The sequence below is a fragment of the Calonectris borealis genome, chromosome 2 (genome assembly GCF_964195595.1).
Source record: "Calonectris borealis chromosome 2, bCalBor7.hap1.2, whole genome shotgun sequence".
Taxonomy (NCBI): Eukaryota; Metazoa; Chordata; class Aves; order Procellariiformes; family Procellariidae; genus Calonectris; species Calonectris borealis.
Genome location: NC_134313.1, coordinates 106,431,859 through 106,448,340, shown reverse-complemented (window position 1 = coordinate 106,448,340; position 16,482 = coordinate 106,431,859). Strand labels below are relative to the sequence as shown.

At 42.0% G+C, this 16,482-nt stretch overlaps 1 protein-coding gene across 2 annotated transcripts in view; it reads right to left on the bottom strand.

Annotated features, from left to right (window-relative positions):
- Positions 1–3,072: 3,072 nt before the first annotated feature.
- Positions 3,073–16,482, bottom strand: part of TPPP (tubulin polymerization promoting protein) — a 68,351-nt gene continuing 54,941 nt past the window's right edge. For both annotated transcript variants that reach the window (XM_075140722.1, XM_075140721.1), the window contains one exon: positions 3,073–3,846. In XM_075140722.1, coding sequence (XP_074996823.1) covers positions 3,652–3,846 — 195 coding nt within the window. In that variant the 3' untranslated portion in view covers positions 3,073–3,651. The remainder of the gene's footprint in view (positions 3,847–16,482) is intronic.

Genomic DNA, 16,482 nt, shown 5'->3' with positions numbered 1-16,482 from the left:
AAAGGCTTTGATGGTCAGATTAAGCCTCACTGGAGATACAGGTAAGATCGTGTACTGCCATAGTATTTAAGGGTTTAATTTTAAATGAACAGTATAATTTGAGTTTGTTCTTTAAGGCAGTTATTGCTAAAAGCTACCGGAACTTTCTGGTCACATTTCTTTTGGTAGCATGTTCAGCGGTAATGAAAGCAAATATAATTAGGAACAACAGGGTTTTATAGAAGATGTCGCATAGAGGAGTGCTGCATAGTATAAGATGCTGAAAATCAGACTGGAAAGTTAGATGGAATGAGTTGAGATGCCCAAAAAAAGGAGATGAGTGTAAACCATACTTCAGACATGACATTTAGTTACAGTCTGGAATATGGTGCACAGGAAGAGCATATGCCCTACAACGCTTCAAGGGTTGAAAATGGGTCACCTCTTGCACCTCCTGAGCTATCCCTTCTCCTCATCTCTGAGGTACCAGCTGTACTTGCTGTCCTGAGAGTCAAGGGAATAGCAGATGAACAAGAAAATGTACTTTGCCTCATTCCCAAGCAGGCCTGGAACTTATGGCTAACATTCAAGTTCGTATTTAGGCTTTTAATTTCCTACAGATATTAGTGGAAAAGTAAGAGCTTGAGTAGGTGGCTGAACCCCTAATACACAGCTGCATATGGTGCTTTTATTCATAGCCCTTATCTCCCACACCAAGTGTAGTAAAAGGGGAAAATCTTTCCAAAGTACTATTTTTCCAGCCACAACTTCACTTTTTCACTGTGTATCAGAATTACTTCTTTTCATGCACCTGTTTGACTGAGTTTTAAAACTATCCAACTGTAGAAATGAAGAAGAAAAAAAAGAAGTGTGTTCCTCAAAATAAAATACTGCTATCTGAAGCATCTTCTAAGCCATTGAAAGTATTTCAAAGAACTTTGCATCAGGTCCATACAAAGTGTTTTGGTTCATGGCAGGGATTTTATACTGTGCAAGTAATGCAAAGTAAACTCTGGCAGAACCCCAGCTAGTTCCATCAGCGTCTTCTACACAAACAGAGTAGCTCAATTTCTAGTCAGTGTCAGCTTGGATCTGTCCGCATTCTCAGTTCCTTTGCATGCCTTCTATCTTATGAGTGTGTTGGTCTCTCTCACACTGTGATCTAGCAACTTAAAGCTTAATTATACCTTAAAACCTTCCTAACCAATCACTCCTCCTGTGTAGCAACAGTCTGCCATTACTGACACTCAGTAGTTGGGTACTTGAGAAAGCCTGTCACTTGTGCACCTCAAGTATCGCCTGATATGCCAGACAAGGCGGCTAGCTAGCAACAAATAGCCAGATCAACAGTGTGCTGAAAGGGCTCTGCAGTAGACTGGACTTCACCCTTCATTTGGGCTGGGTCCAGATCTTTTCAGTTACCAGTGAGTTATGAGTCAAGTCTTAAAGTCAGTGGGAAGAACAGGGACACTGGTTTTGCCTGTAACTTAGCTGAAGGACTTATCAAGGGTTAGAGGCTTAGCCTTTTTATTCATAAAAAACAGGACTATCCTGGAGCCTTCTTCAGGTGCACAGACACCAGTGACGTAGAAGAAGGTTCTCTGTATTTAGACAGTTCACTACCATGCTGGAATAATTTAGCCATTGTTGGTATCACAGTATGCTATTTTCATTCCTTCATTCCATGGAAATTTTTCTTCAAGAACAATGGGTAACTCTTGGAAAGGCTTCAGAAAGCTGGATGCTTCTCATCCTGAGCATCCTTACATACATCAAAAATCTTCCCAGGTAACCAGAGCCAACCATGGGAAAAGCCATTTAAATCTTTACAAGAACATGTGCTGAGTTTTGGTAAACTTCCTTCCCTCTTTAAAAAAAAACCCAAAATAAATTATAACCAAATAAAAAGATCTCCAAGCTCACAAGGAAGTCTTTGCCTTTGTTTGCTAGTGTTGTTTTGGTTTCAGGCTGATGTATGGGCTCAAAGAGTCAGTGGAGGCAAAGTTACAAGAAAGGCTACCATTCAACGTCACAAAAACAAAACATGAACAGTTTAAGGGCTGAAAACCAGTGCTCTGTTTCTGGACATTGGCCAAATACAGACTGTTGACCTGCACATGACAGCACACACTGTTCACTAAATTTTATGTACTCTGAGTGGGATGCCGATACTGGTGTGGGGAGAGCAATAAATTTATTAACCTTTATTCAGAGTCGAACATGAAAATCAGTGCATGAGCTCTTTTTGAAAGAAAGCAAAGCAGAACTGCTAGCAGCTGTTTTTGAATACTGAAAATCTTATCTTTCATGATTTTAGAGAAGCAGAGTAATACATTAGGGTACTTGTTCAGCTCTTGCAGAAAATTGGACCAGCCTTTTCTCTCCTTTTTAACCGATATAAAAAAATGAATTATTTTTATTCCTATTAAGCTGTTTTGGCATTCTGGGCGCCAGGCAGGTCACACTCAGCTGCCTTAAGCCTGTGGAATTGGTTCTCCTTCTATAGCAGTTGAAAGCCATTCCCATCAATACTATTACTCCCAAGTTAGGCAGCAAAAGTGAACAGAGAATCAAATCCCTTGGCTTCAAACAAATTTAACATAAAATGTAGCCCAGTTATAATAGTATATTTTTGAGGGCAAATTGCACCTAATTACATGAATATTAAATGTCCTTATTCCAAGGGGCCGTAAACTTTCCTTACGTATGTTATAGCTCAAAGGGAATATGTGGCAATGTACGTGCAAAATACCATTCACTTAATAGTAGTCTGACTGGCAGTCCTAATCAGTACTTTAAAGCATTATTAGCTTAATGCCCCCTTCATTTCAAATGTGAGGCAGTGCAAACCTGAAAACAGACTGCAAAAAGTCTTAATAGACTTTCTTAGCAATGTCTTGTTCCTCACCTCTCAGGTTAGTACAATAGCTCCATCCAAATCCAGCCAGTCAGAACCATGCTACAGTACACAGAGTAACAAGCACAAAGTGTAGACAGGAGGAAAGTAGGGGCTGGTATTTTCTACCTCTTTCTGTTGACATAAAATACTTTAGAACCCATATTGTCCTAGAAATAGCTTTTTTTTCAGTTTTTCATGAGTGGCGTAGGACATTTCCAGGCTAGCACCTTGTATATTACAACCACTTACTCCCCAATAGTATTTTGTTGAATGTGTTAAGGAAAGTGCCAGATCCCATATAAGACATTTTAAAAAAGCCCCAGAACAGTAGTCAAATCAAACTGCATAAATAATGGGATATTATTCAGAAAGACTGCTATGAAAGACCGTCTTTTCAAGAGGTTCTCTTCAACATCCTCAGGGCAACTGGACATTTAGGAATGTTTGAGATCTTTTGCTTGAATTGACAAAGTGTGGTATAATTGCTCTTGACTTCAGTGGTTTTTTTTGTCTAAAGCTCAACAAAATGACGTATTTTTTGTACCGATATATTTATTTTTGCCAATATACACATGAGGAATGTAATGAAGTGGTGTTGTGCTGCAAGTAGCTCAGCAGATGTTGAAATCAGTTCCAGTTCCTGAAAACAACTTCTTGACAACATAGTCTTAGCATTCACAATAACCAAAACATGTGGGATTCATCTACATCATTCTTACAAATATATTCTCTTTCCCCCTCTCTTTCTCGCTCTGTGTTGTAAACCCTCAGCCTTACTTGCTTCCTTGTACTTTATGATCGTATGTGCCTGCATGCTTATAGCCGGATACATATCCTGAAGCATCCACCAGATCTTCTCGGCCGGCTTTGCCTTTTCCTTTCCCACTGGGATCAAACCTCTCTTTGTGAGAACCCGTGAATTTTGATGTATCTGTAAGGCGTGATACCGTTGGAGATGAAATGGCTTTCTATTGAAAGAAAGAAAAGAAGCAAAAAAACCACATCAGAAGTCAATTTTTCTTAATACAGACATTTGTACATGCTACCGACATTTAAATCTTTGCTAATGATGGAGACTCTGTAAATATCTACTCACTTCCAGCAAAAGGATACAAAAAATGTTTGTTTCTTGCCATTACATACAATGACAATAATCATATAGCCAAGAATAAAATAGTGCAAGTTATGTCAAAATCTTTTGGAAGATACTTCTGATTAATCATCAAGTTCTAAGCACCAAAGATATGAAGAAGTCATAGGGAACAGCCACTTTCAAAATCCATCACATCAACATCCAAGCATAAAAGCCAGGCTCTGCCAATATAGAAAAAGCAAACCAATACAGCTAGAATTCATTGCTTCAAGAGACAAATTTATGCTGAACTCTAGGATTCATGAGAGAACTAGGAGGACTGAAAGCTATTTTCAGTGTTAGCAAATTAGTAGGCATTGAGCAAAGAGTTTCCTCTACATTGCTTCCACTGAGTCATATCAGGTTACTTAAAAAATCAAAGTTTTGCTGTCATTGAGACAAAGAAAATTTGACTACACAAACACAAAGAAAAAGATATTTCACAGAACAATATAGCAGCATGCTAACCTGTGTGCTTGGACAGGGAACAGTCTCTTTGATCCTTAAGTTTACATTTACATAAAATTTACATTTAAGTTTACATTACATAAATCAGAAGAGAAAGGGCACTAAAGGAGAAGGGAAAACACAAAAGATTTTTGCACAGTAGTGAAAATGGAGCTAAGATGAACAAAGACTGATAAAATTTGGGTATCTTTCTTAAATGCACCACCCTGCTAAGGTGCATTTTAGAGACAAAAGTGACATGGGCTTCACTGCAGTGAAGTAAATGCTCTGGGAAACTTATCTTTCATCAAAAACCTCATTCACCCTCTACCCATCCCTCAGCCCAAATAAATGCTCATTAATGAGACCTAACAAACAGGCTTTCAAAGTAACACATAGTTTCTCCATAGGACAACATACATCAAATATCTTTTAATGCTGAACATTAAAAGACCAGAGACTTGGAAAAGATGCTTGAATCTGTACCAAGAGGAACAGGATACTTGGATTCAGCTAGACTGGGAATGAATACTATAACTTGTACACCATGGAAGCCACATGTCCTCCACACCATTTAAATAAAAGCTGTTTTGAGGGAATTTGTCCACATACATAACTACTTAATGAGAATCTCAGGTTGTAAACTTCTGCTTTTCTCCATCCAAACATACCCAACACATGACACATACAATACTGCACTGCTCTGCAGCGTTTCTCTCACATAAGGCCCTGAGGGGAAAAGTGGTGTGGAGGTGTGACTTCTGTCACTATCTGAAAGAAAACGACCACTGAAGCATTCATTTCTCAAAATAGCATTGCTGAATGACCTTTAGGGACTTTTGCCTTGCAGTCTCAGAGTACTATTTGCAGAAGTGGTTATTTTTCTATATTGAAAACCAGAAATGAAGACAATGTTTAGGAAGAAGTATTGCTTCTTAATACATATAGTTTTCTTGTCCACATTGGCCTGCTAGCACCTTATAACCAGGAAACCTGTATTCAGAGTAGCGCTAATTAAAAAAAAAAATACACCCTGTGATCCGTAATTGTGTTAGCAGCCCAGCTAGATAAAATGAAAATGCAATAAAAATGTATAAGCTGAGACATCAAAAGCAGCAAAGTAAAAACTCCCGGCCTGGTGCCCAGCTGAGAATTTATTCTTTCTGTTCCTCAGGGTATTAGTAAATTGAACAGGTTGTACACACAGTCACACAACAGAACCAAAGGATTGTTTGGCCACTGGAAATTACTCTGAAAACTCGGGGAAAACAAATACACACACTTCTGTAAGAGTGCATAACCTGTTTAGCCCTAGGAATTCTGTGCTATTTTAAGCCTTATGAATCACGGTTTTGTTTGGTAAGCGAAAGGAAACATGGGGCTTGTACCTTGAACAAAAATTCTGGCACAAACCAGTAGGAATAAGCTTTTATATGGTGTAGAGTTTCCTGTCATGCAGTGTTCATGAGCAAGAACCCAGGCACTACTTGAAGACAAACTGTCACACTGCTTGACTGAACAAAGTCTTCCACCAACCACCATTTTCAACCATGAAGCATTTATAGCAAAGGGCAGTACCTGTGTCTCAACCAACTTATACAAATACACGAGCTCCCCATTTCATTTTCATTTTAAAACCCCCGCAGGTCATAACAGCTGCAGGAGCATACTAATAAAGGCTTACTCTAGGACAGAATACATATGGGGAAGTTTCTTATGTTTAAGTTATTACTAGATCATTCTCCCTCCAAAAGAACATATGATGCTTCTTACTAAAGGCATTTTCTTAACTATTAGCACACTTCTTGTGTGTTCTTAACAAACTTACTAAGAAAATTAAGATCCCATCTGTGACTGTCCCCATGTAAGCCAGCAAGGAAAAAGTTAAGGCACGATACTTGCCAAAGTATCTTTCATTGTCCCTAACACCAGAAGAAGCTGCTATAGAAGATGCAAGAAAGCTTATCATATAATCAAACGACTAAACTTTGCTCTGTGTTTACTTATATAACACTATTGCTGAAAGCCACAGGATGCTACCAGTGACAAAAGCTGTTTGTACTGTAAACAAGGAAATACTCCAAACACAAGACAGGAGCAATATTCAGTATAAAGTTAATTAAACTTAACACATATTTACTTCCGTTGTATTTCATCGCCACTACTTTACGAAAAATCAGTTTTCTCTAAATGTGCATACACTCTGCATTCTCACATGCAGGGAAAAGTCTCAGAAACTCCAGTTGACTGCCTTTTCCTTTACCAAATTCATTCTCAGGACAGACTGCTATGCTGAGAATTTGTAATGGTAAGTTTAATCACTATTTGGAAAAAGAAGGACTACAGCTTCTGCTCCTCTGTTTCAAAGGGGTGGCGTGATCAGTATGAAATTTGCCTCAATACCCAAATTACAATAAAAATAAAGAAGAATTTTGGTACAGTAACATAATTGTAACAGATATACTAAGACTTGTACGAGTGCAATATGAAAAGAAATGCATGTATATTAACACGCAAGAAGAAACAGTAAAATAAGGATTAACAGATGGCCTATGTCAATAACGAAGGATGTTCCCAGGAAACTACTCCCAAGACATCATTCCCAGTGGCAGACTTGAGGAATGTGTTGTTTATTTCAAGACAGCCTGCACCCTGATAAGACCACAACACAGATGACTTATCAGAAAAGAAAGGTGCATCCTAACAAGATGATAGCAACAAGGTTGCAGCATGCCACATGAGCTTTTGCTTTTCCTATTAGTCTACTGGGAAAACAGTGACACATTTCAAACCAACAAGGAAAACAGAGGATGGGCAACAGCTTGACCTACAATTTACAGAGGCTGAACTAAGATCCTGAAGCAAAGGACCAGTCTGCAACAACTATTGACTCTTGAAGGTCATGAAACATCTATCCAAAAACTAGTTGGTCATTGTCAATCATGAAGAACTCAGGAGACATAGCGATACCTCAGTAGTGAGCATTCCTTGTCCTCTGTGTTCCACACACAGAGGGGACGCAATGTGTGTGCCAATTTGGCGCACACATCTTCATGCTTGACTGTGAGAGTGTGAGTGAATGAAATCTATTAGAAAATAGGTACATGTGAATAAGAATCAGCTTACTAGAGACTTTGTAAATAAATTTTACCCTCACCTTCTGTAGGATCTTGCGTCGAGTGGGGTTTTTGGGTTTTGTTTGTTTTTTTTGTTTTCCCCCACTGATTTCCCTTGATACTTCTCCATTTGGAATTTATCAGTCATCTGTCTACAGATTTCACATCCACTACTTCCTGCTGGTGTCTCTTTCATAACACTGTTATGTCCTCTGGTGAAGACTTGTCCTAGGACTAACATGAAAACATTCTTTTATAACTCATTCTTCATCTGCTAGAGTAAAGTGTGTTCCCAGTGCAACAGCAATACAGCAAATGGTTGAAATACAAAAAAATAGCTCTGTGGTTTAGCACCCCTTTGACATATCTCAAAAAAAAAATCACACTTATTTAGCAGACAACTTGGGACAATGGTTCAGATCTTTGGCTATCTATTAATAGAAAGTTGATATGTGTATGTGCAGGGAGAAAGAAACATCAACATTTTAAGTAAAGGTAAATTAACACCACAGATTAAAAAAATACAATCTTTTTGTCCTGAAAAACAGTTAAACAAAACCTAAAGCCCCAGCACAATGAACATCACAAAACCAGAGCAAGAACAGCAGCGATCCCACATCCTGTGTTCTTTCAGCCCAGGATGGATCAGGCGGCTTCCTGCATCACAGGAGTCACAACATGTGAAATGAACATAAAGTCAGTAGCTGCAAGGCAAACATTCTTTCTCCAAATTGTTTTTAACTGATTAAGAGCTGCAGCCTTTTCACAGTGCATGTGAAGTCACTGGTGCACCCCTTCCCACATGTGACAGAATATTACAATTGAAAGATGGCAATCCCTATTGGTTTCCTGTTGGCGCAATTTCTATGAAATGGGAGGTTCACTTTGTTTCCAAGAGTAGAAAATTAAAGCAATTTTAATGCCTTGTACAATATGCTCTCACTCCCTGAACTGATCCATCCATATAAAAGATCAGAGATAATGAGATGCCACCATAAAGCTATGCAGAACACCCCATTTCTCCTTTTTCTTCTCCTTTTATGTTTCTTATGATGAATGCGTATCCATTAAAAAGAAAATACTACTTCCTCTTTAAGATCGAGTAAACATTACACAGAAGGGCCAGGTGCAATCTAAGCATCCTGCTAAGGTGCTTTCTTTCAAAAAAGCTTTTGTAAATACAGAGTAGAATACACAAGGACTTCACGTCTGTCTTGGACTCCTCAACCAGAAGCAGCTAGTCGTACCATGTATCACCAAATCATAGAAGGGTTGAGGTTGGAAGATACCTCTGGAGGTCATCTGCTCCAACCCCCATCCCCTCACCTACAGACAGTTGTCCAGGATCATGTCCAGATGGCTTTTGAATATCTCCAAGGATGGAGACACAACAACCTCCCTGGGCAACCTGTGATAGTGCTTGGTGACCCTGACAGTGAAAAAGTGTTTCTGGATGTTCAGATGGAACCTCCCATGTTTCAGTTTGTGCCCATTGTCTTTTGTCATGTCAGTAGTGAGCATGGGCACTACTGAAAAGAGCCTGGCTTCATCCTCTTTGCACTCTCCCTTCAGGTATTTATACATATACGTATACATATACATGGATGAGACTCCCTCTTGAGCCTTCTCTTCTCCAGGCTAACCAGTTCCAGCTCTCTCAGCCCTCCTCATAGGAGAAACGCTCCAATCCCTTAATCATCTTAATGGCTCTTCACTGGACTCTCTCCAGTAGCTCCATATCAGTCTTCTACTGGCTAGCCCAGAGCTGAACACAGCACTCCAGATGTGACCTCACCAGCGCTGAGCAAAGAAGAAGGAGCACCTCCCTCGGTCCACTTGGCAATACTTTGCCTAATGCGGCCCAGGATACCAGTAGCCTTCCATGCGGAAAGGGCACATTGCTGGCTCATTTTCAACATGCTGTCCACCAGGATCTTCAGGTCCTTTTCTGCCAAGCTGCATTCCAGCTGGGTGGCCCACAGCATACTGGTGCTTGGGGTTGTTCCTTGCCAGGTGCAGGACTTTGCACTTCTCCTTGCTGAACTTTCTGAGGTTCCTGTCAGCCCATTCCTCCAGCCTGTTGAGGTTCCTCTGAATAGCAGCATCTGGATGACCTATCAGTCACTCCTCCCAACTTTGTGTCATCAGAAAACTTGCTGAGAGTACACTTTGCCCATTCATGCAGATCACTAATGAAGATGTTGAACAGGACTGGACCTCTTCTGCACCCCCAGCCTACTCGCTGGTGCGGTGGTGTGAGAAGCAGCAGAGGTCTTGACTCTGTGTAAGCACTGCTCAGCAGCAACTAAAACATCCCTGTGTTATCAACACTGTTTCCAGCACAAATCCAAAACATAGCCCCATACTAGCCACTATGATGAAAATTGACTCTATCCCAGCCAAAACCAGCACAACTGCACCATTACTACGCCCCCAGCCTTTTTTTTTTTTAAAAAAACAATCATCTTTTCTCAACTCACATGCTAAATTAAATCAACAACATTAACACTCTGATGGGAGAGCTGCAAAAATTGGTGCTGGCTATTCAGCATACAATGCTGCTCTTCAAAATAACCAGTAACTCAGTAACCGTACTTCTGTGTAGAAAAGCAGCAGTGTGCTGGGAGTGCTTGCACTGCCAAAAATGCTAGTGATGGGCAGTAGGTAAGGTGCTAATATTACTCCTTACCAGAAGGGTATACATTTTAGCCACGGACTTCCTGGCTACACTCTGTCAACTGTAATCATCCTTCCTCAATTCCTCACTGAAACTGAACGGCTTTCTGTAATGGCTCCTTCAACCATAAAACTGCAGTATCTAATAGCACTTCTTCCTAGAAAAGGTTGCCAGAGAGATTTGTTTATGTAATTAAAATGTTCTGGGAGCCTTCAGAATCAGCACCAAGATTAGCAATCTTAGCGAATAAATAATTTTAAAAACCTTGCTGATAACATCCAGAACCTTTGTAAAGAATGAGAACCTAAAACTGACTATGAAATGAGAAAAAAAAAATTCTCAAAGGGAAAGTTTTTCCTTTTTTGAGGATTATACCAGGACTCCATACCAAAATGATTTAAAAAAAAATAATTCATGGGAATACATGCATATGCATTAAAAAAACCTGCAGAAAGTTAGGAACAGAGGTCAAGCTTCAAAGAAAAATTTGGATTTCATTCATGTTTCTTCAGTTTAGCACGCACACAGACACACACACAAAAGAAAACAATAAGCAACTCCACTTCAATAAAGCCAGAAAGTAGTAAGTAACGCTATTTTAATTAATGAGGGTGATGACTTTCAAAGGAGCGGTTTCCAGTAACACCACTTGGGTGTTTTAACACTGCAAGTCCTAACTCTATGTGTAGCACCTAAAACTTCTCACCAACTAGTAGTCCGGCTAGAGCTAGACCAAAATACATTAAGAAGGTGACATCACTTCCAGGAACAATTTCAAATTAATAAGTTAAACCTGCCTGGCCCAGATCTAACTCCATCAAGATAAGACCATGTAGTGCCCAGCCTTAAGGTGGGCAGATCAGGTGTTGCACACTTTGCATTTACAAGTGACCCTTTCTTTTCCTCCTCTGTGGTATTAGCCCCAGACTCCAGCTCCCAAGCATTTCAAGACTCCAAGCAACTACAAATCATGGGATCTAGTAGCCTGATTAACATGGTCTTCCACAAAGTTGAAAACAATGTGCCAACACTTCTCTGAGGAAGAGTTTTACATTCCTATTGGTGGTGAAGACGAAGCAGAATAGGGAAGATAGTACAGACTCACGGGGTTTTTTAAGCTGGGGTGTTGGTGAACCCTTCTTCAACTTAATGTTATAACCAGTCTTTAACGAGACTTGTTCCAATTCAGTTGTGAAATAGTCCTCTTAAACTTCTAGATAATGGGAAGAACCCAAGAACTGGGGTCTCCCAAGTCAACCCATTGGGTTTTTTTTTTTTTTTAAAAAAAAAAAAAAGGTTGAAGGAAGATGAAAAACTGCATCAAATGCACCATGCTTCCACTTACCAGCATCACATCCTAAGCGTGCCACATCTTAATTCTTTTAGTAGCTTTATATACATAGGCAGATTAAATATAGCTTAATTACAACATCTATGGTATATTAATCTTCTTTACTAGATGGATGATTTCTAGCTCACATCAAACAACGTACATACATACACACACGCTTTGTTCCTATAAAATTTCCGCTCTAACTTCAGAACAGCAAGTTAATTTCTACTGTCTATACAGGAACATAAAGAAACCTGTATTTTTTTTTCCTGCCACAGTCGTCATATACCATAACCAGCCCCCAACCATGTTGGTGGCCCTGCACTGGGCTTGTTCCAGCGTATCAATCTCTTTCTTGCACAGGGAAGCCCCAGACTGGGCACAGCACTCCAGATACAGTCTCACAAGCACCAAACAGAAGGGAAGGATCACTTCCCCGGACCTGCCTGCTATACATTTACTCACGCAGCCCAGGATGCGGCTACCCTTCCTTGCTGCCACAACTCACTCACTGCAAGGACTGCTGCTGACTCACATTCAACTGGTCCATCACGACCTCCAGAGCTGCTTCCTAGACTGTTGGCCCACTACCCAGCCCATACCTCACCAATTTGGTGATCATGCGACTGGGGCCAAGGCCTTGCCATAATCAAGGTATACTACACCTCTTTGCCCACAGTGCCAGTCATTTCATCGTAGAAAGTAATGAGGTCGATCAGGCATGATTTGCCCTTGGCAAATCCACGCTGGCTGCTCCAAATCACCTTCTTGTCCGTCGTGTGTTGAGAAAGGGCTTCCAAGAGGATTTGCTTCACAACCTCCACAGGGACTGAGGTTATGCTGACTGGCCTGTAGTTACCTGGATCCTCCTTCTTGCCCTTCTTGAGGATGTGTGTGATGTTCACCTTTTTCCAGTCCCTGGGAACCTCCCCCAGCTGCCATGGCCTTTTGAAGATGATAGGGAGCAGCTTTGACATTGCCCAGCTCCTTCAGCACCTTTGGATGCATCCTACCTGGTCCCACGGACCAGTGTATGTCTGATTGGCTCAAGTGATTCTTAACTCCCTCTTTCTTTACTGTGGGTACTGCTTCATGCCCACAGACTCTGCTAGCAGGCTCAGAGACCTGGGAACCCTGAGGGCAAGATCTACCGGTTGAAAAGGGAGGCAAAAAAATGCATTGAGTATCTCTGCCTTTTCCATGTCCCTTGTCACTAGGTCCCCTGCCACACCGAGCAGTCGGCCCACGCTTTTGGCTAGCAGGGTACTTACAGAAACCTCTCATGCTGTCTCTTCACCTCCCTCGCTAGTCTTAACTCCAGCTGAACTTGGGTTTTCCTCACTCTGTTCCTTCACGCACGGGCTACATTCCTACCACACAGCCTCTCCCTGCTTCCACCTCCTGTGTACTTCCTTTTCATGTCTGAGCTCAGTCAGAAGCTCCATGTTCATCCATGCTGGCCTGTTGCCATGCTTGCTCGACTTCCTGCACGTGGGAATGGACCATTCTTGTGCTCTGAGGAAGCTGTCTTGAAGATCAACCAGCTCTCCTGGGCCCCTCTGCCCTCCAGGGCAGTTTCCTGTGGGAAAATGAACAGGCCAAGATCTGTCCTTCTGAAGTCCAGGTTTGTAATTCAGTTATTCATCTTGCTCACTCCTCTCAGGAGTGAGATTGCAAGTTTTTTTCCAACTGCCTAAAGAAGGCTTTATCTATCTCCTCTTCTTGATTGGTAGGTCTGTAGTAGATGCCTACTACAACATCATCTATGCTGGTCTGTACTCTTCTCCTTACCTGCAAGTTCTCTACTCGCTTACCAGCTGCCCCAAGGCAAAGCTAGATGCAGTCAAGCTAAGCCTCTACATAGATTACAATCCCTCTTCCTCATTTTCCCCACTGTATTTCCTGAAGAGCTTCTATCCATCCATTGCAGCACTCCAGTCAGGAGAGCTGTCCCACCGCGACTCCATAATCCCAGTGAGGTCACAGCTCTGCAACTAATTTGTCCTGCTTGTTCCCCATGCTATGTGCTTTTGCGTACAGACATTTGAGATAGGCCCCTGCTGCATTTACAGAAGGGTGAGAGCCTCCCTTGTCAAGCTTGTCACCTAGACACATTTGCTCTGCGCCTTATGACCTTTCCTCTTCAGGTTATGGTAACCTTCCATACCCAGTTTAATACTCTCCTCAGTAGATTAGCAAGCCTAGTTTACAAAGACACTCTTGCTCCACTTCGTTAGATTTATTCCATCCCTGCTCAGTAGCCCTCATTCCTCTGGTCACAGAAGCCAAAGCCCTGTCTGCAACACAAGCCAGGCGTAGTCCACTTCTACCCAAGCTTACCTCCTCCCTGTAAGGATTGGGAAGGCAAGACCAGAGCTCCATGCCCTTCACTCTCACCCCCAGACTTCTGTAGTCTCTCTTGATATGCTCCAGGATACCTCTGGAGCAGTACTGTTGGTACCCACAAGGAAGAGGAGGAAGAAGGCTGTTAGAAGGCTGAACAAATCTTGGCAGTGCATCTGCAATAATCCCAGATCCTGGCACCTACCAAACAACAAAACTCCCGAGACAATAGGTGGGGTCAGAAGATACATGCCTCAATCGTCCACAAGAGGAATGAATCTCCAGTAACTATCTGTGACTGGTAGCCATTGCTCCTGACACCTGGTACAGCACTGTTGCCCGGGTATGGTGACACCCATTATGGAACAGGGAAGCGTAATAGCATGAGATATTCTGGATGGCAAAAGCCGTGATCCATCAGTGGTCAGGGATGCCTCCTGTGACTGTTCACTCAACTCGTGCTCAGATTTTGGCTAACACACAGCTCATGCTAAGGCCTGATGTATGCTGGGAGCCGCATCATTAGGTCAAAGTAAGGGTAACATGTAGGCAGGACACAATGGACAGGAAGAGATAAAGATCATTATGCACCCATTATCACCTGCAGCTTGCTGTCTCCTGCAGCCAAAATTCTTGCACACTGATTGTCTGGCAGCCTCTTCAGAATCCACTAACTTATGGAAATTGTATAGACCAAACCCCCAAACTGGGAGGTATAAATACATCAGCTTATCCAAAAGGTTTTTGAAGCTGATCCAACAGCAGACAGACTGCTAAGGCTTTCCGTGCTTCCTGGTGCGATACAGAGGCTGGTGTGATACAGGGGACGCTCACACCGTGACAGAAGAGGAAAGGGGGAGCACCCTCCCTGTGGGCTAGAGTACTGTGACACTCCCTCCGTGACACTCCCTCTCGTTATTCTTCGTTATTATCTTCTGAGGATTGAATGAGTGACTCATGTACTCAAGTCAGAGTCCAGATTATGATTATTCTATTGCACACTGATTATTAAGTATTTGACCTGATCTGCAGAGGGTCCAGGTGACTGAAAAGTATGGGTAATTGCAATTTTAGGTAATAGGAAAGCTATCCTAATTGCTAGAAATTCTGTGTAACGATAAGCTACTCTAATTACTAAAATCTTTCTACAATAATAAAGCTCTAATTGTAACTACAAACCTGTGGCCCATTGTCATTCTACCAAGGATCCTTAAAAAGAACTTGCCTGTCCCCATTGCGTCAGGTAGTGTTGGGTGACACTATCACTCATTTTTCCCTTTTGTGTGGACACTAAGTTCAGGCTCAGCTGACTCTGATGGGTCTTGTTGATCCTTACCAGTGCCCAGAGTACTATACCTATTCTGAAGTTGGAGATCTGTAGGTGGAACAGATATGCGACTTCTTCTTGCTGCCAGAAGTCACAAGCTTCCAGCCTTCTCCATCTTGATAGTGTCTGTCCACTTGGTCTCCAGCTGTTGCTCCTTCCTCACCTTGTGTGGCTTAGGTTTTCCACAAATACCATGTCAGTCTCCTCTTCATCTTCCCCAATAATCTGGAACCTCAGGGCCTTGACCATAGCACATCTCCTACAAGAGAGGGCACCACTGCCCTGACCTCCAGGGAGAGGCAGGAGCACTCTGCAGCACAGGACCTGGATAGAGGGCTCCTCCCTCTGGAGCCAAGGACTCTGATGTGCTAATGGTAGTCCTGTGGACTAATACTACACCTTAATGGATGTCCATGTGCTGGACAGTATGTCCTGCAGCATGTTGAGACCACCATTGTACAGTCTTCAAGCAGATCCACATAGTCTTGAGTGGAATTTCTGAGCTTCTTTGCACTCCTGCTGCAACAACTGCTATGTCTCATTTGCTGCGCTCTGTGGGCTGCACTCTGGCTTCCTTGCCCTTTCCCTAACAGGTCTCTTTTTGTGAGGATATAATCCTGCCCACATCACCATCACCTTGAGCACCCATCACCTAGCTTTTAAAGTGCTGTCGCTGCTGTACTGCCCTGCCACCCACACCACCCTCACAGCAAATTTGGTTGGACTGGGCCCTGAGCAACCTGATCTAGCTTTGAAGTTAACCCTCCTGTGAGCAGAAGGTTGAATGAGATCATCCCAGGTCCCTTCCAATTGAAATTATTCTACATTTCTATGTCAGGGACCCTGCTGAATATACACTGAGGTTCAACTGGTTTCATTTTAAGAGGTAGCAATGACCAAAGCAAGTATCTGTTCCACAGGAGGTGTAGAAATGCATTCAACATAGTTACAGCACACAGCTTTTGGTACAGGAAAAGAAAGAACCTCAGTCTTGCTCTTGCAGCCTTTGTGAGGACAACTAAAAGTCCCTAGACTTCGTTTACATGTCTGATTGTAAACTCTCAAAGATATATGACCTGCGCGGTATATTCTATTGCCAGATCACTACCAAATAAGCTAATAAAGCTATGGCTTAATTAACCCCTATCACTTGCCTGTTGTTTTTCTTCCTGTGTGACCAAGCCAACCATACACCTTCCGTTGCAGATTAGAAAGCAGCCCAAAATTTC